Below are 27092 nucleotides of genomic sequence, written 5' to 3' on the forward strand. Positions count from 1 at the left end.
TTATTATTATTATTGCAAAGCCAAGAGACAAAAACAGCTTTCTGTATTTACTATTTGCTCACTAAATTTCATTGGGTCTTTCCACACTAGGCTTAAAATGGTATTCATCGATATGCATGGCCACTTGCCACATGTCCCTTCTGACTTGAAGAGATGGGGCTCACTTACCTACAGGTTTAACTATGAACTTCCTCCTCTTCCTATTCCATTGATAAAGAGCAACAACATAGAGAGAGAAGTAAGTTTTAAAAATGGTAATCCAAATGGAACTTTGCAACATACCAGTGTTCTTTGCCTGAGGCGTTAAACAATACCTGACAATGCTCTCTTTTTTTATTTTTATTTTAAAAATCTATCCAACAGATTGAGGAAAGATTGCAGTATTTGGCAGGACACCCAAATGCAAAGTTTCCAAGAGATGGTGCAATTAAATACCTGCAGGCTATCGAACTTGTGCGTGACATGAACGATACAAAATATTTAGATTCGCTCTTTAGAAAACACGCCAGTGAGCCAACACTCAGGTAAGATAACAGAGGAAGTGTGTTATCCTTTTCATGCTTGAAAAGCATAATTGAATAAGATCTAAATTAAAGTGATCAGAGCTCAGACTTGATTGCTGCTTCTTTTCTTGCAGACACCTCATCGTACAACTAGCTGCTGCTTCTGGTACTCCAGATGCACTTAGATTCTTGAAACATAGGTTTGATCAGAGAGAAATCAGCAGGATTGAAGCGACAATGGCATTTGTTACCTTCTTTCATACCTGCACTCCATCTCCAGAAATCCTAGAAACAGCTATGGTAAAATACATCTTGCATTACGGGGTTTTTTGTTTGCTGATGTTGGCTTTCTCTGAATTGATCTTTTTGGGGGGCGGGGGGTTTGGAAGAATAAGTGCATGCGACTTTAAAATTTGACAGTTCCTACAACCTAGGCATCCTGAAGTCTTCAGACTAGAATTGTTCCATCATTGTATCTTCCAGATGTTGCTGGGCTGCAACTCCCACCATCCCTGACCACCAGCCATGCTGGCTAGGACTTATAGGAGTTAGAGTCCATCAACATGCTGAGGGCACCATGTTGGATTTAAGTTCTTGTTTTCCATGCCTTTGAGCAGCTCTAGCCAAGCCCCAAGAGGAGACAATTCCCATGGGGGCAACAGTTTTTAAAACCCTGAAACACACCACCTCAGACATCCGTCCTCTCCCCAAGTGCCACAAGCCACTTAAACCCAAACAAATTCTGAATAATAAGTGATATCCAAAGCTACTGGTACACAAAGTAGACCCACTGAAGTCAGACACAAGTACTTTTGGTCCACACGGAGTTCAGTGGGTCTATTCTAAGTATGAATTCATTGGTTTTCCCTCAATATCAGGTAACAGAGCTGTGTAACCACACACATCTGCTGGACAAAAAAACCTATTAATATTTAACTTTAAATTCATAGCGGAGGAAATAAAGGCTAGGTCAATATACAAAGGTGTGTGTCAGAGAGTATGAGGCAAATAAAATCTAACGTATATGCATACCGGTTATGTATGGTCCTTTTAAAATGGCAGTTCCTTTGGCAAGCAGGCCCAGATCCTATGGCTATGGCTATTATTGTTGCAGTGCAGATGATTGATAGCTCTGAAGGCCCCTCTTATGGGTTCCTCTTAATGCAGGTCTCTGAAATGCTATGGGCATCAAGGGATGCTATTTGTACTTAAGTTAATTTTATTGGGTGTTGCGCGTCAAGGTCCCCAAGACACCCCCCCAAAGAAAAACACAATTGACACTTAATTTTTGTTTAAGGTTTTTGGCATAATTTTGGCCACAACTTTATTCAAATTACAGCAATGTGAGTGGTCGCTTAGGCATTGGTAGCACTAACTGACCCCGCACGGGGATAGCTCTGACATTCGCACCCCCCGCGAAGTCAGCAAGGGTAAGTCACCTGGGGAGAGAGACGGGACTGGGAACCATGCCTCACCTCTCCCCAGAATGCTCTCAGGGGTTTGCGTGGCCCTAGCCCCTTGCCAGGGGGTTTCGGACAAAAGCATGGGGAGCCCCTGGGTTCCTTTAATGGAAAACCCTTGAAGCAGCAACAGCAGCAGCATTTTGGAGGGCCAGGCACAGCCGAATCCATACCCCTCCACCAACCAATTCCAAGACCAATGCCTAACCGCAAACCTTACAAGTTGTGACGATTTGCTACGTAGTAGGCAAAAACCAAATGGCACACACTAATCAGCCAAATGGACAAAATTCCTACCAGGCCCCTGCTCCAAAGCAGATGACCCCATGACAGGCATAGCAAGGTCAAGCAAATAGCCTAAAATTAGGGAAGGGAGGGTGGGTGATCCGAAGTAAGCAGCGAAAAGAGGAAGTTCTTCGCTGCAAGCATTGTATTTAACAAATAGGGCTGTCAGTCAACAAACGGCAACATCTAGATTTCCCCAGTAACAGTCCGCCCTTGCTTGAAGAATGGCCAAACCATTTGCCTAGTAACAGTGAGGTGTCTTGTCAGCCCCGCCCGCAACCTGTGCTCTCCATGAGGAAGAACACACTTTATCGTCATAACCAGATAGATCCACTGAAATCACTGGACTAGTTCATCATGATGAAATGAAGTGCATTTAATGGTTCTACTCTGAGTTTGACTTAGTTGGAGACAACCCATTTAGTCAAGTCTCTGAGAAATCGTTGGCCTCCTGAAGACTGGTGTTCTTATGGGCTATGAAACTGAGCTGGAGTTCCCCAGTTCAAATTTTACCTCTGCTGTGATGAGCCATTACTTCTCTCTTGGGAAGCCCATTATGTATCAGCCACACATTTATATTATAGGAGGAATAATGCTGTCTTGCTTGGATAAACAGTTGTAAAAATTACTGAGATGATATACATTTGAAACTCTTGCAACACTATCAATCACTTTATACACTCCCAGCAATTGTTATGCTTTGGGCTATTTTCTCTCGTTTAGTCTGAAATGCATTCAGACCTGATTTAATTGATGCATATGTTAAAATGAGATGAATAATTTGTTTTCTGTATGTTTCAATGACCAACTTGTCTAATAGGCAATTGTGACAGATGCCCTCAAAGGCCCCAGAAGTTTCTACCGCAGCTTTACCTGCCTTGCCTACGGAACTGTTGTTAAAAAATACTGTTCATCCTCAGAAACTTGCCCTGACAAATACATCAAGGTATTGTGCCATGTTTCAATGACATTTCATCATTTAAAGAGTAACAATATAAGGTGCTTAAGTTGGCCTATTATTATCAGCCTACAAGTTAAGATGCATGTGTTGAGCACAGTCTTTAGAGGAAATTGCAACACATTGAAAACAATGAGATTTTTTGCTGCTGGTTTCAGTGAGTTCAGGATTACTGTCTTCAATTTGAAATAAAAATAAGGTGTGGGAGGGAATTATTCTTAGCACTACACTACCATGGTATACTTGTCTCAGTAGTTCTCAGAGTCTTTACATATTATTTGCTTAATAGATCATTCAAATAATCATATCATATTGCTATAAAGTAATTATTACTGTAAATTCTTTGAAAATGTTTAAACTGAGTATGATTGACTCCTCACTGAAAGCAATAGCAACACATATCTAGTCATTTGTTCCAGGTTATTTTAAGATTAAGCATGGGCAGGTCAGTCTATTTCTAGTCCATGGCAATTCTGTGTGCGTTAATTTCTATGTCCTTTCCATCCTGTTTCCACATTATTATTTGATTAAAAATATCCACACAAATAATATTTAAATATTTAATGCATTTTTAAATATGCATTTCATTTTAACGTACGTATTCCAACCTAAAATCGGCATTTTCTAAGTTTTTTGAGCCAAAATTTGTAAAGAAATAGTTTGAGAAATGTGATATCCAAAGGATAATTATGTCCTGAACTTTGTATTAGTCAAGGAGGTGCAGCTTGTTATGGATGGGCTGAAAGAGCTTGGGGGGGTTGCTCCTGTATCCATCTTCTTCATTAGAGCTGGTGCAATATTTCTGGCTGTTCCTGCTTTGGGATGGCTTTGATATGGTAGGCCAGGCATTCATGACATCCGTATTGAACTCCTACAATGCACTCTGTGAGGTGCTATATTTAGGTTGGTCCAGAACCTACAGCTAATGCAGAATGCCTCGGAAAGACTATTGAAGGGGATGCCCTATTGAAAGTGCATAAGACCTCCTATTCTGAAAGACCTCCCCGGCTATGTATATGGTACTTGGCCGAGTTTATTGAGACCTGCAACATAGGAGATGCTGATGGACAGCCCCTGTCAAACCTACTCATGTCTAACTTGAGATCACAGGCTGTTCATAAAGCTGTCCCCAATATCAATTCAAGATTCAAATCATATCTTTATTATTTTGCAACTAATTTTGAAACCACTTTCCCCCCCCTAAAACAGCCTTTGAATGATTTTGCAATTAAAGCAAAACGTACATCCGACATAGATGGACAAATGCTGGTACTGAAGGCCTTAGCAAATGTGGGACATGTCATCATTGAGAAGCCCATCATGAAGACCTTTGCAGCTCTCATTTCTTCTCCTGACTCCCTGCATCCTTGCGCTGCCATCTTAGCTCTAAGAGGCCTTGTTGAGAAGTATCCTGCACGGGTAAGAAGGCATGGCATTTTTGTGGGGATCTTGTGTGGTTTTTTCAACAACATTATAGAGCTATTAGGAATATCTTTTTTTCTAATGCTAATTGATCATGGTGATACATTATTTCTCAAAGACCAGTTGCATTAGGGACAGGTAGGGAATGAACGTCCAAGCGGGCGATGACTCAGCCCCTGTCTGTGTAGATATGTATACCATTATGCACTCATGGGGGGGGGTTACAGTGAGAGAGTGGTGTGTGATATATTGCTTTAAACAGTTGAGGCAGCAGATGATGTGCAAGTCACTCACATCGCCAATGGGTGCTTTATCCAGTCGAAATGTGTCTTTCTTCTGTACAAGCAAAAACACATCAACAGAAAATATCGCTTTGCTTTTTCTTAAGTGGCAGATATTTCTAGGAGCCGGCCTTTAGAGGCTCTGTTCTCTAAACGCAGAGAAGGAGAAGGGCCTAGATCTTGCCTGGGCATGTAATTCTGAAAAGCAGGAATCAGGAAAGTTACATTGCAGATAATTGCTTGAAAAGCTCCATCTTGTTTTAACAGAAGCCCCTTACATAATATTGCAAGCCACTGAATTTTGTATGCTGTGGAAGTTGGGGCTGGCTGCCGTGGTTCAAAGAAGAAGCGACAAAATGCCTGCTTAGCATGTACAAGCTATTTGAGCTGTGAGCCAGAGTCATTGTGGGAAGGAGAAAAATAAGAGTGCAAAATTTATATTTTCAATCTATGTTGCACAGGTGGAAGCACTTACTGTTCCAATCGTCATGGACAACAGGATAGAACCCGTAACTCGTAAATGTGCTGCCATGGTTTATATGGAATCCCTACCAGCTCTCCCTTCATTGATGGCAATGACTAATTATGCATCAGAGACACCCATGTCAGAAGTGAAATATTTCCTGTTAACTCTTATACGTGAAGCGGCCACTTGCAGAGCTCCTGACTGCCAAGAGATGTAAGCATAATTTTTAAAAAATGATTTCTTTATAAAAGGAGTAGTGCACAGCAAACAGCAGTAGTAAATGTGAACATTGTTGGTTAATTTTCTTTATTCAGGGCTTCTGCCTGCAGAGTGGCACTTAAAGTACTGAGCATCAAGATTCAACGGCCTAGCTATCGCCACAGCATGGTTTACTTCTTTGGTCTTCACAGTGGTAAGAGACATGTGTTTTTTCCCCAGATACTATTTATTCCTCCCAGAATAATAGTGATTGCTTAAAATATTAAAAAGATGAACCTGTTGTTTCAAGAGTAAAAGCTGTTTGTTTCAAGAACCAGAAAGAAATCAGCCATGTCTTGTCATGTGACCAGCTCAGAAAGCACAGGGAAAGACCTGGGGAGGAAAGTATGCATTGGGCAGGGCGGTGTGCAGTCTGCAAAACCAAAATGTTCTCTCATCCCTAAACTAAAACCTATAAACATTTTGACTCATATTTTAAGGGGGGGTACATTTGCTTTTTATGCCACAAACCTATGTTATACAGTGGTACCTCGGTTTTCGAACGTCTCCATTGGTGAACGTTTCAGTTTTCGAACACCGTAAACCTGGAAGTAAATGTTTCGATTTTTGAACGTGCCTCGGAAGTCGAACATGAAACGCAACTTCTGTATTGAGTTTTCTGTTTTGAGTTTTCCGTTTTATGTTTTTGGTATTCGAACGTTTCGGAACTCGGACAGTCTTCCGGAATGGATTACATTCGAAAACCGAGGTACCACTGTATTTTTTTTTAACTTCATCCTCCTATTAATAATGTAATACCAATGATACATTTACTGGTTGTTTGGAGGGAGAACAAGATAACACACCTTGTGTATTTTAGGCCAAATGTCATGTTATTTTCAGGCAAGTCAAAGTTTTACATTATATGATTTAAGTGGCTCCATTCTTAAAGAACCATGAAAATCCTAGAGTTTTTCTGCATATCCCTGGGGAAATATTTTTAAACAACAACCACCCTACAAACAAACTCAATACCGTACATAACTTAATAAAAACAATATAGGCTCATTTAATAGTTGTGTAACTTACTAGTACACTTGAAAAGCTAATGACAAATATTTCATGAAAATTTCAGAAAATGAAAAGTTAGATTTTCACACAGTGCCTTAGGTTATTGCTGTGCCTCGTGACTTTTACATGACCATGAAATCAGTTTCATAATAAAAATAAGTACCATGAACATGACTAGGATATACAGACCTACTACTTCACAGAGGTATGTAGGGAGCTCTTGAAGAGATAAAATAATTTCATGGTATATGAAATTTTCTTCCCTCCAAAGCATCTTTTTGTCATATACTATTTTAAAAGTTAAAGGAATGAGATTTATCTCCTTAGTCCTTGCTCAGTTTTTTTCATGCACTATAAATTTAAGTAGAATAACTTGCAAATACTTCCAAGATTCAATAGTGTGAGTGCTTAAAGTGGCATAAACTGCTGGTAACTGTTGATGACCATATTCAGATATTAGCTAAATTGATATCATGGCATGAAAAATATATTAGAAATTACTAATATTCTATGATTAGTATCTCCAGAGAAGGAGTAGCCAATGTAGTACCCTCCAGATGCCACTGAACCACAACTCCCATCAGTCACATATAACATACTGAAAATGGTAAGAAACCAAAAGACATTTGCCACCTTTGCTAACAGTTTCATAGAGGTATCATGGTGTCCTGTTAAAGACAGGTGGTAAGATACAGATTGCTGTGCCAAATTACTTTTAGGAAGCTTAAAATGTCTAGCAATACAGGTTGAAATGCCAAATCAAATGGCACTCCTTGTTCAGTAACAGTTAATTATCAAGTAAGCTCCAGCGAGGGTGAAATGCTATATAAAATATATTCTTTCCCTTTCATCGCGTCCCAGCACTGTTTTGTGACAGCCTACATATAGAACAAGTAGTTCAGCAACAGAATGGCTTGCATTTCACTTTTGCATTCAAGCTAGCATAGCTGAGGGGGATATATTGAAACTCCCTGCTTGATGTCATGCAGTCATATAGAGGAGGGAAATAAATCACACACACAAAAAGTCACATTAGACATTATAAGAGAAGGGTGGAGAGCACTAGGCATGGGTCTACCATTTTGACAGCCCTATGTCTATCATAACATCTTTCTTGTGTGTCTATTCACACTACAAAAAGAGTCACTTTTCTGTGTTTCTTTAGGCGAGGCATAGGCAACAGCTTCCTCCAGATATTGTTGGCCAATGAGGTGTGAACATTGCAGGGGGTGGGACTAGATGACCCTTGGGGTCTCTTCCAACTCTACGATCTACAATTCCATGAAACATCTAGAATCTGCCCATTGACTTAAACCAGGGATGGGGATATTTCCCAGTCATGATAACAACATTTTTAAAAAAACAGCAACTGGAAATAACAGAGAATCGGTGACCTTCCATATGCATAGGAAGTGCTCTGTGATGGAACTGTAACTCTCTCCTCCAACATGTTCTATAAAGTCTTGCTCCCTCTCCCTATTCCAGAAGAATTGGTCAAATGTAGAGAGAGTGCCAAGCCCAAATCACAGTACACAGACACAGTTGCCTCTTTTTCTTATGTGGCTGGTCTTGTACATGGAGTTTCTTCACTTTTTCATAAGATGCTGTTTTCACATTAAACAATTAGGAAATTAAATTCGTAATATTATGCAGTTTGAAGAACTGACCGGCCTTATTGCTTGTTGTTTTATTTCCCTTTTCAGAACGACTTATGGCTGGTTTGAGAGCTGAGGTTGTCAGCATAGGCAAAGAAGGAAATATCCTCCCATTGTTTACCATGTTCAAAACCAGGGCGAACATCCTTGGCGTCGCCTCTGATCTTGTAGAGGTAACAGATGCTGTCCATTATAAATTCTATTAGGCCTGTACTGTTAGACCTTGAATTTATTTTCTTACAAAAATCATTTGAGTCTGGCTTGTTTCTATAGCATGAGCATTCCATACACTAAGCTTTGAAAAGAAGGGGGCAGATCCTCCTTACATGGTGTCTCCACCCCCATCATTCTGCCTAGATGCTGAGGTCCAGCTCCAAGGGCCTTCTGGCAGTTCCCTCACTGTGAGAAGTGAGGTTACAGGGAACCAGGCAGAAGGTCTTCTTGGTAGTGGCACCCGCCCTGTGGAATGCCCTCTCATCAGATGTCAAGGCAATAAGCAACAATCTTACTTTTAAAAGACATCGGAGGGCAGCCCTGTTTAGGGAAGTTTTTAATGTTTAATGCTGTATTGTGTTTTTAATATTCGGCTGGGAGCCGCCCAGAGTGGCTGGGGTATAAATAATAATTTTTTATTATTGTTGTTGCTAACAAATTACAACTTTTGCCTATAATGGTTTAAGTTAACTCATGCTCAACCAGCCTTCATAAATGTATTAAATGCAAGTGACTGAAACATAGTTCTTAATTGTTTAAAATATTCTGAAACTGCTCTGATTTATGTAAAGCATAGAAAGCCCTTTTAACTGTTTCATGCACCCCCTTTCAACACAGGTTGGCGTTAAGAGTATAGGACTATCTCGCCTTTTTGGAAGGGCATATGCAGAAGGAAGGCTCCATGACTTGGTAAGTGGGCAGCATAATAAACCTCGTAATGAGTTATTACTACAAATGCTATGTCTGTTTAAGGCCCAAAATTGTTTAGGCACATGATACCTGCCATACTAGCATGCTCAGTCCATAAAATTTGATAGAGATGCTCTTCTCTGTGTCCCATTGGTACCCATATCCAAGCAAGGCATGGCTGGTTGGGATGTGCTACATGCTTGGGATGTGCTTACCTTTTCTGAATCTATTTATTGATTCATTTATTGGATTTATACACCGCCCTTCATTGAAAGGTGTCAGGGCAGTTCACAATATGAAAATAGAAGATAAAAGCACAAACAAAGAGTTAAAACAGAAACAAAAAAGCAGTAAGTCACCCCCAAACACATTTTAAAGGCTGCAGAATGTTAATCAGCCAAAGGCCTGGTTGAATTTCACCCAAATGGTGAAATTCCCTAACTCAGGGTGTGCCTCTTGTTCCTTTTCACAGCCTAGCTTATTTATTTATTTCATTCAAGCAGACATTTGACCTGCCAGAATGAGAATTCTTTTGCAGCTGATTCCCCCTGCCCCCAATCCTTTCGGTTTCACCTTCGATTTAATTCTGTTGTTGTTGGTTGTTTAATCGCCATTAGATTTCCCTGTTGTTTTGTTTGAGTGTTTTAAGCCACCCTGAACATTGCAAACGCATATGTTGCAAAAAAACGGGTACACAATCATTTCTTAAAATAATAAACAAGCAAAACAATAAAAATTTCAGTACGTTTCTATTTCTTATCACACAGCCCTTCGATCAGAAAAAAGGAGGACACGACCCAACATTTGGAGGACTATATCTCAAATTAGCACGCCAAGAAATTGCGTATGTGGAGCTCACTCCTGATGTGATCCAGGATGCATTGCAGGTGCCTCTTTTGACATGCATGTTGTTTAGATATAAATTATAATTTCTTCTTCTTCTTTAGGCTCTTGAACGTGATTGCTTTCAGGATTCGATTGGGTGCAATTATAACTTTTCAGCATTAGTTACTATTGCACTGGCAACCTCTTTTTCCTATGAAAGGGACAGTGACATGAAGCATGTGATATTCTCGTTCTCTTTGTTTAATCAGCACAAACTTTCTTTGCAGATATTCCATGGCAAAATGCCTCTCCCCTGGATAAAAGATTCTGCAGATAGCCTTAAAAATCATCCAAACATGCAGTGGGAAAACAATTTAGTATCTGCAGAAATCTACGGTGTTGTGCCTACATGCACTGGACTTCCACTTCAAATAAACTTGGTTCATTTTACTCACACATCAGTCAATGGAAACGGTAAGGCAATAGAAATTTATCAACTACCAAGCACAGCGACTACCTAGGGTGGTATCTACACACGTATAAAAAATGCCACGAAAATGCTTTTTAAAAAAAAGTTTTGAAAAATACATTAAATTTGCCATAGCTCACTGTCGCCATCTAGAGTCACATTTGTATATTACTCTTTACAACACATTTAAAATGTTTCATTTGCAGCTGTATATAGCTGACTCCCTAGGACTCCCGGTCTTGGGTTTTACCATGTAACGTGAGGTATCCCTAAGACTGTGTTCCCGAGCACATTGAGTTGGAAATGACTGGGTTTCAAATATATTTAGAATAAAAGATGCTGGGGGGCAGGGATTAAATAAGCATTCCAGGGTTTCAGTTTTCCCCCATTATTAACTGTGAGACAAATAGCAGTACTCAGGGGAAATTTATCCCTTTATCAAAATAATATCAAAATAGAAACAAAATAATTGCAATTTTATATATCACATTTTGCATAATAATTATTTTATAGCATGCATTTGTTTTATTTGCTTGCTTTTAAACAGTTCAGTTATCCATGAGTCCTGAGCCGACATCACATTTGAGTTTGCCTGACTTGCTTAACATCGATATGAAACTGAAAACCAGATTGTCTGTCAGGTAAATAGAATCACTGGTACATAAAATGACGAGGTGCAATTCAAGTGGTGCAAATGTGCCCTCGGTATTCATAAACTCTTTAACGTATAGTTGCCGTAACATCACTATAATGGGTTTGTTTGGTTTTTTTCATTTTTAGCATGAACAAAGATATGCTCGTGACGATGGGAATCGTTGTCCCTGAATTCCAGGCTATAATACAAGAGAATGTCAAAATGGTCACCAATATCCCTGTGAACGTTGATATCTCTATGAACATTAAGGAAAAGACCTTCAAACTTGAACTTCCACCATGCAGAGAGGAAACTGAACTCATGTCTTTCAGGTAGGGCTAGCGAAAATTGGTAGAACACCCCTCCCCCCCCTTCTCCCGCAATACATTTTATAATTAGTACTTGATCTCTGGAGTTAATTACTTTATATTATCTAGTGCAATGGACTTATTTTAAAGTTAAACACTCCAATCAAATTTATGGAGGTGTCAAGTTGAGATTGGCAGAGTTGAAAGACAGTGCTTTAAATTAAAAATCAGCTTTAAATGCTTGAAGATCACGAAATATGTTTAAAATGTTTGACATAAGCTTTTTCATAGATAATTAGATTGCACAGAATAATCCTATAATTGGATTTTTGAAACCGTATTGTAAGGTTTATATACTATACAATTTTTCCCTCATCTCTAACGACATTATTAATTGTTACTTTAACATGTAAGTATACTGGGGCTTTCTTTTACAGTCAATACAACAGTGTTGCAAGGTAGATCAATATTGGTATCTGTTGTCTGTTGTCTGTTTATCTAGGTGACAAACTTCCCATTAGAATTCATAATGGCCTTTGGCATTAAAAAAAACACAAAGATCTGAGTACTAGTAAAGTTAAAGCGAATGGCATAAACTGTGTAAACAGAAAGTATTTCAAAACCTTACCAAGCAATGTATTTTTGCATTATTTGGTGAGCCAACAAATGAATAAACTTAAAATTACAGTTTTCTACATAATATCAAGAGGAAGAATGAGCATATAAAACTTGTGGAAGACCTAAATCTGAAGATTAAAGCAGAAATATTGGAAAGCTACCAGAGAATGCATAGTCCAAAATATAGCCTACAGTTCAGTGACAAGTTGTTGAAAAATATACATAGTACTACCTGCATTCCAGTTTTTAAAATACTTATGAGCAAGGCCAATAAAAATAGCTTCACTTCACATATGTAAATTATTTGCATGGCTGATCACAAATGTGATTGATTATGCATCCATAGAGGATTAATTGTTTTTCCTCTTTCTTTTTGGTGAAAGCTGGGAGAAGATTTAATTTTTCTTTTTCTTTGGTAATACATTGTATAGAATGGCACAAATAAAAATCATTAGGAAGGACACTTCCATTTTGAAGGGCATTATTCTTTTTTCTTGTCCTCACAGTCCTTGTACTTTCTACTTATCATCACATGCTGGTACATGTACCTTCTACCTAATCCCCCCCCCCCCGTCAAACCTTCCTACTTGCTCCAGTATTATCCAGCATTCCCCAATCCCTCCTAACAATTTTGCATGTTGGCATATGGAATTTGTATGGATGCATAAGTCTGGCAGAATCGGTTAGAAGACTGGCCCCTTTAGCCTTGATTACTCAGTAGTTAATTAAGAAGCGGTGCAAGTATCCTAACACAAGGAATGAGTGGAAGATGTTTAGTATCACGTCATTTGATCACTCTGATCTGATGGTGGGAGTGGCCATTGCTTGAAAAAAGTGGGCTTTAAGATGTTCTCATGGCCTTTGATCTCTGATTGCTCTTCTCAGTCAAGAACCTCATTTGCTGATGTTGCAGTCATTGAACAGTGATACTTATGAGTAAGGAGCCTTCTGCCCAATCACATGATTTGTTGTGGCTCCCTGTACCCTGCTAGAGATGGATCAGGCAGCTGATTTCTGCAGAAAACAATATGTGACACCTGTGTTGCCACTAAATTTATTGGCTCTCTCTTATGCTCAGTGGGGAAGAACTGATCATTCAGTTCAGTGGCAAATGTAGACTATTGGGTTAAAAAAAAATAACAGTACTGAGAGAAAGATTAGGGTGGGGGAGTGATGCCAACTATTTCTGCCTGGAGATACAAACCGTAGTTTGGTGACGGTTTAAATTATTAAATGTGAATCAAGTGAAAGCCACTTCCTTTTAATCTATTCTGCCCAGATGAGCCATCTTAAAATGCAAGTTGATTTGTAATTTCTTTCATCCCCTCGGCTTTTCTGTGAGAATATTTTTTGTCCCTTTTCTTAATAAAAAATAAATAAAAAATTCCTGAAGGTTCTAGCTAAGCTTGGTGTGGGGTGCAGCTGTCATGCCCTTTATCTGAAACAGAGAACTTGAACAGAAAACAAAGCCTGTGGGTGATAAGGTGTCATTTATTTATTTTGACTTGACTGAAGTGCTCCATGTGAAGCACAACTTGCATGTTCTCTACAGTACCCTCAGCACTGCAGGCACTGACAAGAGGAAGAGAGAGAAAGATAAAAGGAATGCAAATCCGCTTTTCAAATAAAGTAGATTAGGTGTTCTTAGGCTTCCCTCACAGAGTGTGAAGCCCATTATTCTCAACATGGGAACACCGACCACCTCTCAGTTCACAGCCAGGCAGGTCACTTCCACCCATCTGTGTTTGCAAAACAACCCCCAGGCGACAATATCAATTGCTTCCGTGAAATACTAACAATGGAACGTGTGTGTTTGTGTGTGTGTGTTTTAATGCATTTTGAAGCCATGTAGTTAGAAATGTAATGCCTACATCATAAATATGATTGGACTACCAGCAGCTTAGAGATAACTTAGTTAAAATTCTGTTGAGTAAATATACTGCTAGTGTTTTACAGCACAGAATGCAATCTTCATGCCTACCTCCCTTGGAATCAAACTCACTGGATTTAGTAAGACTTGCTTCTGAGTTAATCTGTGGGATGTGGAAAAGCAGTAGTTTGCTTGGAAGCAAATTGCTCATGTCAGCTGACTGACTCAAAGGAATGATATTGTAATATCACCTGATCACATTCATAGCAATAGTTTTACTTATTTTATGTGAATAATAAGCCAGTGAGTTAGGCTAAGCTAATCCAGCAATGATCACAGCTGCAGAATGAAGGTTCAGCCTATCCACTATGGTAAAATATCCTAGCTATATTTCTATGCACCAGAAATAACAACGTAATGTTTTTGCTATTGAGATTTGTGGCTTTAACTGATTGATAGATTGATCAATTAAGATTTTCTCCCCTGAATGGTTTCCTTTGTTCTTTTTTCTGTCCACTGTTCTAAATGACACACCAAATTGGAGGCAGGACGGAACATGCCCCACAACCCCTTTCACCGTGCTTGCTCATTGCACACAAGTAACCCATGACAAGGGCTACGTTTTTAACAGAGATCCTATGACACAGGAAATACCTTTGCGTCTAACTGCCCCATGGAAAACATATCATTGTACCAGAGCTTTTGACTTCCTTTTATTTTGAAGTGTGTCTACGGCAGTGTCCCAGACAGAACAGAAACCCATCACTTTAGCAGCTAGGATATTGATTAAATCCCAAAGCTGGGATTGAAACTATGTCAGTGGCTTGTGCATTGTTTGTTTGTTATGTTTTTAACTTTAGCAGAAAATTAGGAGCAGTGAGCATGAAATAGTTGAAGTCTGAAAATGGCCACCCAAAATAGATGACACTAACTTGATTTTGTTTTAAAAGATGACTAGTCATGGCTGCCTAGCCATTTTTGCCTAGTCAAAATTGTACCTAGGCATTTGGGTTGCCTAGGTACAATTGATAGAGCAATTTGCAAGGAACTCCATGTGTGATCAACTCCATACTACAAGGCACAACCCAGATCTTTTTTAACATATTTGTGCTTCTAACACAGCATTTCTTCCTCTGTTTATCCAACAGTGCTATGACATCTGTTATCACTCGCAACCTTGAAGAGGCACCTGTTACCAAGTCAACTCCACTTTTCGTCCCTCAAACTGTGTCTAAAATAATAAGAGGCTCCTTTGAGTCAGCAGAACAACGGAATGAAAGAAGGGTAACCCATATTAGATTTTTGTGTGCACTTTCTTTGCTTGAGAAATGTTTCTTTTACATAGAAAAGAAGTTGTGTGAGCTATTTTTAATGTGTGTCCCCCCCCCCAATAAAACATTTACAGTTCAGTCCTATACACATATACTGAGAAGTATATATCTCAATGAGACCTACTCCCAGGGAAGTGTAAAAACTGACCTACTGGTCAGTCATAAAAGCACTGACTTACATAGCAGTCATAAAAGCACTATAGCTACCATAAAGCATTTATTTGTTATTCATTAAAGACAAATTCCCATTACAATCAGAACTTTAATCATGTATTTTATTTCAGGATTCTGGGGGGATTTAAAACTGGGGTGTAATAGGTAGAGAACAGGTATCTTATTGTGTCAATGAAGAACATAATTGCAGTTCTCAATGTCAAGTAAATAAGTAGTGGCCTTGATCTAAATAAACTTAGCTATGAATAAATCTTACTGTGCATGACAGCTCTGGGATGTAGTTTTAATGGTGTAGTGGATGTAACTTACACTCCTGAAGCAGGATGTAAATTGATGCAACTAAAGATGTTAAGTCCTGAAAAGCTGAGCACAAAACCCTAACGTAAATTAGAGCAGACCTATTGAAATCAGTGGACTTACATTACTTCGCATTGGAAATCATCCTGTATCCCCCCCCCCCATTAAATATTAGGGCTTCCCTTAACCATTGGTCGAGATGCCGTGTTTTATATGTGCAGCGTTCCAACTGAATTACTGATCTTTACCAAAACAATAATAATGATGATGAGGCAGAAGTCTGAGATTGCAATCTCTCATGCTGGACTATGTTCATCATCCATCCAGGACCAAATTTCTGCAGAACAGTCAGAACATTACAGGCCTGCCCCTCGTCGCACTGAGTGTGTTGAAGCATGCACGTTTGGATGCAGGGCTTGCGTTGAATGGTCAAACATTTATGCTGGGTGCTCCATAGATGACTCTCTGTACAACTTGGCTGGCGAACATACTTTTAGAGTAACACTCAAGCAAGGTAACTCTTCTTTATTCTATGATGTTTGTTGGGGTGTGTTTGGTTTTTTTACAAAATGCAGAGGGGTTCAGGGAAAAGAACAGGAGCAATACCAGTGAAGCCACAGATTATGCATAGTGGTCACATAACACATTCATATGCCATACAAATCAATGGACCCAACTGGTGGCTGCATGTATCAAAAGCGCCTATTGACTATGTTTCAGAAACCATGATTTATTGCATAGATAAACCATGCAGTAACACTAATGCTAACTCTATAATTTCAGCTGAGAGAAGAGCACCCATTGAGAAGTTACGATTGACTGTTCAAGGAGGCGCTCGTTCTAGTTTACCAATGGTGCGTTTGACGAGAGATGAAGAAAGACATTTAAGAAGAATTCAGGTATTTCTGATAGCAATACATATCACCATGTGGGAGAGGCTACTATCCATATGGTTTATATTCTACAACTTGTTCTAGCTTTTGGACAGCGTGTACAGTATTACATTTAAGGCTTTAAACTCAAGGGTGGGGAACCTTTGACCTTCCAGATGTTGCCGGAGTCCCATCAATCTCAGCTAGCATGGCCAGTCGCCAAGGGTGTTAGGATTTTGAGTCCAACATAGGGCTGCCATACATCTGGAATTTCCTGGACATACCCAGGATTTGCCAAAAATAGCGTCCACGCAGAATTTCCATAAATCAGTTAAAATAAAAATTGCTCAAAAATAGCTCAATTTTTTAAAATTTCAGTTTTATTATGCAAAAGCAAAGCTCAACAACTTTTGTGTCTGGATTTTCTCTTATTGAAGTATGGCAATCTTAGCCCAACAGCATCCAATATCGTGAACTAAGGAAGCAATTAGTTGAAGACTGATCTTGATTGTATATGTGGCCTATGCATTTGTGTAAAATGTTTTCTTGTGCCCCACGGAGGTCACTTTGGTGCTGCAACAATGTAGGAGACAGCAGTTACAAGCTCTCTTTGCATCCACAGCAGGCGCAGTGATTTTTGCCCCCGGAACCACACTCCATTGTCTCTTGAGACAGATGGGTGCTGACAATTCTGTGCAAATGAGAATCTGCAAATTAGCTTTCCCCCTCTGGCCAGACAAGAAGTACCTTGTTTGCGAAATGTTCTTTTCAAGCTTAGAAAACTTAATATGACTGTGTTTGTTTTTCTCTGGGTACTTCCCCCATTAGCCCATCAGCAGCTCCAGCGAAAGCGATAGCGATAGCTCTAGTGATAGCTCTGACAGCTCAAGCAATGATTGGGATGACCGTGATGACAATGAAATGATAGATATGAAGCAGCAAGAACGTTATCAGAAGCACCCCAGGAAGACTTCTTTGAAGAGCAGCAGCAGCAGCAGCGACAGCAGCAGCAGAAGCAGCGACAGCAGCAGCAGAAGCAGCGATAGCAGCAGCAGTAGCAGCGATAGCAGCAGCAGCAGCAGCGATAGCAGCAGCAGTGACAGCAGCAGCAGTAGTAGCAGCAGTGACAGCAGTGACAGCAGCAGCAGTGACAGCAGCGACAGCAGCAGTAGTAGCAGCGACAGCAGCAGCGACAGCAGCAGCAGCAGTGACAGCAGCAGCAGCAGCGACAGCAGCAGTGACAGCAGCAGCAGCGACAGCAGCGACAGCAGCAGCAGCAGCAGCAGTGACAGCAGGAGCAACAAGAAACAATCCAAGGGCCGCCCAAGCAAACAGAAGCATGTTAAGGACAGCCACATTGGCAGCAGCAAGAGACCTTCAGTAAGTGCTTTCCATGAAACGACTGCCGAATTGTTCCTCCATTTACCAGAGTGCATTTGATTTACCTTTTCCTCCTCCTTCTCCTCCTCCTCCTCCTCCTCCTCCTTCTTCTTGGAATTTAGAAGGACTTGCGAGGTCTGGAACTGGCTAACGCGAAATACATGGCACACAAGGCAAAGCAGCAGGTGAAGCACCAGGTAGTTTTGATATTCTTGATTCTTTAAAATGGACTTCCTCTCTGAGAAAGACGACAGAAATCCATGTCACGCGGGTCAACCTTCTTTGGGGCAAACTCACCCAAATAAAAGGCAGTCCACCAGTGAGACTTTTTCTGCACCATTTTAAACGGTGCCTAGGAATATAGCCTGCATGTCTTTGCAACATCGGATGCTGCAAATAGAGTTGGCTTCGTAACTCTTTAGTTACGAAGCATCTGTGGCTACTGTCTGTAAAGAGGCTGTGAGCCATCTATGTGTCTGAAAAGCACTTGGGACTTTGGAGACAGAAAAAAAATCCGCCTTATAGTGTGAGTGACAGGTCCTATATATCACAATGTCATCTCCTTCTCATGCTGTTTATTTCTCTTTCCATTTTATTATTATTATTATTATGGGGTGAAAATCAGCAAGCATCAAGCAGTTCATCATCATCCTCTGAATCCAGTAGCAGCTCTAGCAGCGACTCCAGAAACACCAGAAGCAGCAGCAGAGACAGAAAGCAGAAAGGCGGAAGGAGCAGCTTCTTGCGGGAGGTAAGTTTATAAAAGTGAAAAAGAAGTCATTGCTTCATTCCTTAGCTTAGGTCCAGGTTTCAGTCAGGTAATTAATTTACAGGAAGTGGCTAGCAGAGTTATCAGTTTTTCTCCCTACTTTTATTTATTTCCTAAGTGCTTCTTTAAACTGCAATCTGAAGGCAGCCCTGTAATGGGAAGTTTTAAATGTTTGATCATTTAGTGTGCTTTATAGACAGTCATACCTTGGTTTTCAAACAGCCTAGTTTTCGAACGTTTTGGCTCCTGAACGATCGAAACCCGGAAGTGACTGTTCCAGTTTTCGGACGTTCTTATGGAAGCCAAATATTCGACATGGCTTCTGCAGCTTCTGATTGGCTGCAGGAGTTTCCTGCAGCCAATCAGAAGCCGCTCTTTGGTTTTTGAACATTTTGGAAGTCGAACAGACTTCCGGAATGGATTACGTTCAACTTCCAATGACTGTATGCTGTAAGCCACCCAAAGTGGCTGAGGAAACCCAGCCAGATGAGTGGGATATAAATAATTAAAGTTATTATAGTTGTTGTTGTTGTTATTAAATACAAGAGGAAAGCATTTTCAAAACAGCTACAATTCTTGTTCACGTGTCTGTCCTAGTCATAGTGGAGGCTAGAATCTGCGATTAAACAAATGAATGTGGTTTCACTTGCCTTATGCTTTGAGTGACATCTGTAATATTGTTGTCATTTTTAATGCGGTGTGTGTGTGTAATCTTTATAAAATGTTTCAAGATTTCTCTTCTAATAGTAAGTGATATAAAAATATTACTGAATAATTAAGAAAATGTTACTCTTCCCCTTCTATCTCTGGTTCACCCTTTCAATAGCACTTTCAGAAGTACAAATCAAATCAACTGGGAGAAAGCTGGGTGGCAGAGCATAAGGAAATGGAAGCAGAGTTCAGTTCCCCCTCCCCACACACCCTTTTTAGTGTTAAAAGTGGACACACTCTCCCATTTTATAAATGAATGGGGCAGGCAAATAATTACACCTCTAGATAGACATCTGATTTTGCTCTTAGACAGCATGAAGTACATAAGGTGTCAACCACAGACTTCCTGCTACAGTTCCCAAAGTTTCCTGTAAAGAGATTTGATTGTTAAACCATGCTGGAAATTGTAGCTCAGTGAAGGGATTAGGGGCCTCCCAACATCTCTTGGCACCCTTAACAAAGTACAGCTCCCAATAGTCTTTGCGGAAAGCCAGGACTGTTCAAAGTGGTATCACAGAGCTTGAAATTTATGGTGTGAATGTGACTCTAGCTGAAGGGAACTGATCATCATAGGCATTAAAATGGTGCCCTTTTGTTTTTCTGTCTTTCAGGACCAGTACCAGGACCATGGCGATTCACTACGACCTTATGTTACCATTGTGGCTGAGGCAGTTAGGAGTGATAAGAAAGAACAGGGCTACAAATTTTCAATGTACATGAAGCATGACCTCTACAAAGCCCAGATGAAAATAGTTGGAAGTGAGCTTGCCAGAACCAAGTGGAGAGCATGTCTTGATAGTGTTGTGCAACCTTACAAACTCCAGGTAAAAAACAAAACATTTTTTAAAAAATGTGCTTTCATTTATTTTTGTGGTTTGTAAGACAATTTTCAGCAATGCTTCTCTGAAGCTACACGTGATAAACTATTGAAATACAATAAAACAAATTTTCACTAATAATAAACATCAAATAGATTAAGAATCAAGGCAAAGCAGTTCTTATTTTTAAAGATAATAAAAAGCATTGTCCCACACTAGCTAGGGGGCACAGATTATTACAGGCAGAAGATCTGCTTAAAGTTGAAAGTTCACTAAACTTCAGAAATCAAAAAGCATCTCCTAGAATGTAGAGGGAGAAGTTGCCACATATTGGTGCAATAACTTGAAAAGAGAAGTGTTCCACACAAGCACAAACCATACCTATGCCAATCTCAACATGCAGGTTTGTGAGGGGCGAGATAGTTCTTTAAATATCCCTTACCAAGATCATTTAGGTTGGCCAATTGCTTGCTTATGAACTGCCAACTCATAAGAAAAAAATAACGGTGGTCTACAAAACAGTTACTAAAGCACTCATTGGATTCTGTGATAATAAAACACAGAGCAAATGGCCAGTCCCAAATACTCTCATTGATAGAACAAAAATATTTTCAGCATATAAAACAGGGGCATTCCCACCCCCCATGCAATGAGGATGCCATTGTGATAGGATCCAAATGGGTCATTGGCTTTTCATCCCTATGGTATTAAATAACTTTTTTTTTTATTTCCTACCTAAGAATGAAATGAGCTGGGGTGACAACTGCAAAGATTACAACATCCGAGTAAAGGCTTCCAGTGGGCTGGTTGCAGAACGGGACGCATTCGAAATTGAGATGAAATGGACAAAGGTTCCACGCTATCTAGAGAAATGTGCTGCTTGGTATAGCATCTACCTCATTTCTTATTAAACCTAATTGTCGCACATATTGGGGGGGGGTTAATTTTAAAAAATCTGACTAAATCCTGTTTTGATTTCATCAAGGGTTATGGATCTCATTCCTGGTATTGCATACATGAAATACTTCACAGCGGTTTATCAGAAGAATCCTTCACGCCAGGTTCTGTTCAGAATAGTCCAGTCCTCTCCATGGACAACAGCTACAATCTTGAGAGTTCCCGGGGCATGTATTTGTTATCTCTTTTATTAAATATGGGTTATTAAATAAGTGTCTTTGGGGAAGCAACTGGGTGGTCAGCAAGTATAGAGAATATATATTTTCAGGTTTAATTCAACCACATACCATCAAATTCGGGTGGTACACTTAAAGTGGGTGATTTTGCACAGCAGGCCCCCTACTCCCTAAAAGCAGAGTTTTTTCCAAAAAAGAAAGTGATGTGAAAGTGTGGAATAAGAATTGCTTGATTCAATGTCTTATACTGTATTGGCCCGAATATAAGCCACACCTTTAAAATTCAAAGGGGAGGGGGGAGAAAAAGACAATACTTGAATATAAGCCGCTCCCTTAAAATTCCACAGGCACTCACATCCGTTCCATTTTACCGTATCTCTGTTTCAGCAGCGATATCACTAAAAGCCCTTTTTCGTAAGGTTGCAAATTTAAGCCACACTTTAACATTTCACAGTCGGAATTTGGAAAAAGAAGAAGTGAGGCTTATATTCAAGCCAATAGGGTAACTTGCCCCAAACAAATCAAAATGGTTGCTCAATCAACAGGCCCCTGGGAGCAATCTGTAGGTTGGATCCATATTCTGTTTGTGTCCTTTCCGCAAACAGAAGGGATTCTTCTGTTTGAAGATTCAGTCAAGATCCAGGGAGGAAGGAGGGAGATAGTTTCTCGGTGCAGCTGCCTATATTACTTTTCATGCTCCTCCCAATAGTCCCCAACCTGTGGAGAAGATTTTGAGGGGACACAGGGAACTTTAAGGGGAAGGAAGAATCGACAAAGATACCACCATCTCCACTTCCTCTAGTAAGAGTAGAACTGCTGAGTTTAAATCAGTATGTATCCCTATGGGTTTAGAAAATTTGGGGGAAAAGAAAGAAAGATATGTTTTAGTTTATGTAGTTAAATGATAAATCAAAACACAAGCTTTGTCTACAGCCACATTGGTCCTTATACATTCATTCTTTGTTTTCTAGGAAACCTTTTACAGAGATGGCCTCTGTTTTCCATTTTCTTTACCCGCTTTCGAAACTCCATATTATCAATCTTCAGCAAAAAGGGCATATGATTTATTTGAATTAATGTCATGGGCACCCAAAGGAGGTGAAGGTAAATTAATACTTTACTTACATCAGGCAAGTCTTTAAATTTAAAGCATTGCCTGCTCTTAGCTTCTAGCAGGACCATTTTGCAAGCATATTGTTTCTAACTTTAAGCCTTCTGTTTAGCAATTATATATTGTAAATGGATTTAGTGATTTTACACGGCTCGTTTGATATATTTTTTAAATGATTATTATAAATTATGATGTTGTTCTTCTGTTTTGTAACCCACCTTGCAACCTTAAATACATTGAAATGAATAAATAAATAGATAAATAATTGACAGCACAGTCCTATGAACGTAAACTCAGACATAAGTCCCAATAAGTGCAATAAGACATACGTATGCCCAGAAAGTGTATATAAATTACAACCACATTATCATCGATCAAACTGCCAGAAGGAGTTTTCTTGCTTGCTTATAGCCACAAAAAGGTCACTTATCCATGATCAGGGTGGGCAGCAGTTATGGCCTGGCGCAGTGCCCCAGGAATGGGGGGGGGCAGCCCTCTTCTCCAGTCTGGTTGCTGGTTTTGGCCTTGGGCAGCTGCAAGGAGTAATGGGATTGCCTGCCACAACTTTAAATTAAACTGGTCAATAGAGGCTGAAGGGGCAGATGGGGCCTAGGCAACAGACCAGAGTGAGCGAGTCTTCATTCTGGTCCACCGCTGCTCTAGTTAAGCCACCTTGGACTTGGCAGCACAGTCAGCAGAAGATCAATCCTTGGTGTAGCTTCTGAAGAGTAGGTTGAGTCCAAGCATTACTCCATCCTCAGGCAGATACAATATCTCAGGGTATCCCAGTAAGTTGGCTGGATGGAAGCTTCTGTCCTAATGGCAGCCTGACGGGGGCCAGCTTAGTTGACCTGCATTTTTTGTAAAAAAGGCAAAAGTCTGACAAAAACTGAGATCTAGTCGAACTGAGAGGCTTTTTTGATCAAACGGGCTTCTCCGGTTATTCATCCGAACTGCAAGGGATGGAATCTAAGTCTAACAAGAAAATGTACTTCCAGACATCTGCCTAAACATTGCATATTTCTGGCTATCTTATGTTCACTGCTGCATCTAACTTCTTTTTTTGTGGGGGGTGTCATCTTGTCAGCTGTATGTGAGGTGGACAACGAACGGATCATGACCTTTGATAACAAGGTATTCAATGTAACTACAACCAAACATGCCTGTGACCTTTTGGTAGTCCAAGACTGCAACAAAAATGAAAATTATGAACCACGGTTCCGTGTTTGGATATCAAAGTCCAGACCTGATAGTCCAGGAGAGGTTCACGTCAATATCTCTTCAGAGTAAGTTTTAACAAATACACAGCTTTTTCAGATGATATAATCACAAGGAAAAAATAAAGGTTTAACCTTTACAGTGGTACCTCAGGTTAAGAACTTAATTCGTTCTGGAGTTCCGTTCTTAACCTGAAACTGTTCTTAACCTGAGATACCACTTTAGCTAAAGGGGCCTCACGCTGCTGCTGCGCTGCTTTCTGTTCTCATCCTGAAGCAAAGTTCTTACCCCGAGGTACTATTTCTGGGTCAGCAGAGTCTGTAACCTGAAGCATCTATAACCTGAAGCGTCTGTAACCCGAGGCACCACTGTATTTCCGTTTCCCCCCTTTAATGGGAACTGCATTAGAAATAATTGCAAACTGGGCCACAGGACCCAGACTGCAGAAATGTGCAGTTTTCTCAGATCTAAATGGAATCAGATCACAGTTATCGCATGCCATGCTGCTGATGCCTTGAGGGGTCTATAGCAACCAATATTGGGGGGAGAAATGCATTTGGTTTCAAATTTAATGTGAACCTACTTCCTTTCAAACCACAGCGAAGGCAGCATGGGGAACCTCCGGGCGGGATTGGTGCAGTTTTGCAGTGCGCTCGTAAATGACAACTATGGGAGAAAGATGGGCTGCTTCACACTGATTGTTAATATCAGTTTTTTTCACCTTCTAACAAAAGCATTCCCTCCCCCCCCCCCCAGGATCAGAAGTTATATCAGAATCTTACCTACCATGAATAAGCTTTCTTTGTTATACAATGAGAATCGAGTCCTGCTTGACAAAAAGGAGTTTGAGGATGAGAAAGGTACTGCATCTGATATTACGCTTTTTCTTAAACCACAACACAGTTCCATTCACCTGAGTCAACTTAAAGCCATGTACTCTGACTATTGGTTATATATTGGTAATCAATTTTATTTTTAAAAAAACAAACCTTGAATAACTTGGGACACACCCACCCCGCATAATAATGAAAGAAAGTAAACATTGAAAATCAGTTAGTAAGCCTTGATCAGTAAAGGTGTGATGGGTTAGCTGAGTATCCTACCCATAAATTTGATTAAAATTTCTGTACACGGTAGTCAATACAAGCTGATGTCACAGAATCTCGCAGCGAAAATTGCTGTGTCTCTGGTCCCATTCTGTAGGCAAGACTCAAAAAGTAATGTAAAACGAATGAACAAAATGTGCACATTTCTATGTACACTGCTGAAACATGCTCTTGCTCTTGAAATAATTGGTAAGCCATTTTAAGCTATCCCATCTCTCCACAGCGCACGTTAAAATGTGTAAAAATGAGACCACTATTGCTATTGAGGCACCACTGATGGGCCTAGTGAATGTGACGTACGATGGCGAAACTCTGATGGTAAGTCTGACAGCCTGCTGCTTTTTGTGCTAGGATTTCTTGCTCCATTCCTTTAATGCACTGCATTGTAAGGATACAAACACAAGCTTCTACAGTAAATGTCCATTATCCATGCAGATTACAGTCGCTTCCAACATGAGAGGTAAAACCTGCGGACTCTGCGGAAACAATGACGGTGAAATGAGTAATGAAGCCCAGATGCCCAATCAAGAACAGGCATCAACCACTACAGAGCTTTTGCGTTCCTGGTCTTTGACGGATAGGTGTGACAGAGGTGACAGAGGTCAGTTAAATTTGGAAACTACATTCTCCATACAACTTCCCTAGGAAAAAAATGGCACAGCACCACGTCACATCCCTCCCAGAGGCACTTGTAGCCGTGGATGGAATTGCCAGGCACTAGTCATGGTGGCAGCAACACCTTCTAGCCACCTTCTATCTGGAATTGGGGCAGTCTTTTAAGCTTTAAAGGCAGCCTTCAGAGCAGCCTGTAAAGTTGTAAGTAGCCTTCAACAAATATTAGGGGATGAAATTTTCGGTGAGAATGGAACAGAATAGGCCTTGGTTTGTCCACATGCAGAAGTGCCAAGGCTACCCGTCCATGCCTAATTCCCAACTACACAAAGTTGGGAGGGGACAATGACAATTGTGTTGTCATTGATCTGCTATGCATCTCTCAGCTTGAAAGTTCAGGACTCTCTACTTTCTACCATTACTAAGGCTGCAAATGTGTCTCTGTGAGCAGAATGCATGTCCGAAGCAGAGAGTCTTTTAAGACAGAGGTGGATTGCCATATACCCCCTTCAACTGGGATCACAGCTGTGCCTTTCATAAGGCAAAGCTGACTGCCACTGCAATGGAAGGAGGAAGGGAGAAGCGAGGCTTTGTACCATTAATGCAGACAGCTGGTGGAATGTCACTCTCCTTACTGAGTGGCCCTGTCCAGGGTTTACCTCCCTTCTCGTTCTTGAAGAGGCTGGTTAGTTCAAACATATGTGTGCCTCTAGAAAATGTAACTTGAGAAAAGCGACATTGCACATACTTTTGTAAACCAAGAAATCATCAATAAAAAATATGTAAAAACAAAAAACAAAAAATGTACGCGTGACATTCAAATCCACTACACCATTGGGTTATCTGCCCATTAGTATCTCACACTTCAGAGCTGGATGTAGTTGCTTGATTGATTGGCTGAACTGATCTTTAGCATGTTGCCTTAATAGGATAACCCACATATCTCTGCAGAAGTTTTCTTTACCAAAAATAGCATTATTATTTGATTTTAAAAAATTCTTTTTAGCACTTGCCTCTTTCTTTGCTTCTTTCAGTTTGGATTTGCAACTGTGTGTAAAAAACTGAAAGAATTACCAATTTTACGCTGTTTGTAGATGTAGAGACAAAAATTAGAATTGTATACAGCATTGTAAATATTCCATACCCATTCCAACAAATTATTTGACTGGGGGGTTTTGTTGTTGTTGTTAATTCAAGGTGGGAATGTCCACACTGCTAAAAAATATATCACTTGGACTCTGTTGATTGATGGTGATTTTCCTTTTTTGATAGAAATGGAAGCAACGTCTGACTCAGAGGCTTGGGCAGCTTAGCTCTGAGAAGACTCCAGACTGGGTGAACATTACCCTGACAACGTACTTCAGATCAACCTTTCGATATCTCAAATTAACTGAGTTATCTCGAGAACCACCTTGGGGATGCCAGTGCTACATCAAATGATAAATATATTAATTAATGTTAATTGGAACTAAACTAAAATCAAATGCATTCTGCATTGTATGAAGTTCTAAATAAAAAATACATTGTGCATTAAATAAATATGTGTGATCATTTTGTTCCTTTTCCACAAAGCAATTGGGCTGAAAATATTTTAGAGAGAGAAAGAATCATTTATTGTTGGTTACTGTTCAGCT

At 40.0% G+C, this 27092-nt stretch overlaps 1 protein-coding gene across 1 annotated transcript; it reads left to right on the forward strand.

Annotated features, from left to right (window-relative positions):
- Positions 1–678: 678 nt before the first annotated feature.
- Positions 679–26997, forward strand: LOC309534817 (vitellogenin-1-like). The gene is made up of 26 exons (XM_082227207.1): positions 679–803; positions 3069–3194; positions 4416–4625; positions 5371–5588; positions 5690–5787; positions 8348–8472; positions 9131–9202; positions 9970–10089; positions 10315–10501; positions 11044–11137; positions 11277–11462; positions 15075–15210; positions 16056–16242; positions 16512–16627; positions 17429–17980; positions 18103–18177; positions 18606–18731; positions 20072–20284; positions 21019–21161; positions 21264–21402; positions 22383–22515; positions 23610–23808; positions 24497–24600; positions 25070–25164; positions 25282–25447; positions 26731–26997. The coding sequence occupies exons 1-26, from the start codon at positions 741–743 to the stop codon at positions 26769–26771; spliced, it is 3924 nt and encodes a 1307-aa protein (XP_082083333.1). The 5' UTR covers positions 679–740; the 3' UTR covers positions 26772–26997.
- Positions 26998–27092: the final 95 nt, after the last annotated feature.

The sequence above is a fragment of the Podarcis vaucheri genome, assembly GCF_965113315.1.
Source record: "Podarcis vaucheri genome assembly, chromosome: 6".
Taxonomy (NCBI): Eukaryota; Metazoa; Chordata; class Lepidosauria; order Squamata; family Lacertidae; genus Podarcis; species Podarcis vaucheri.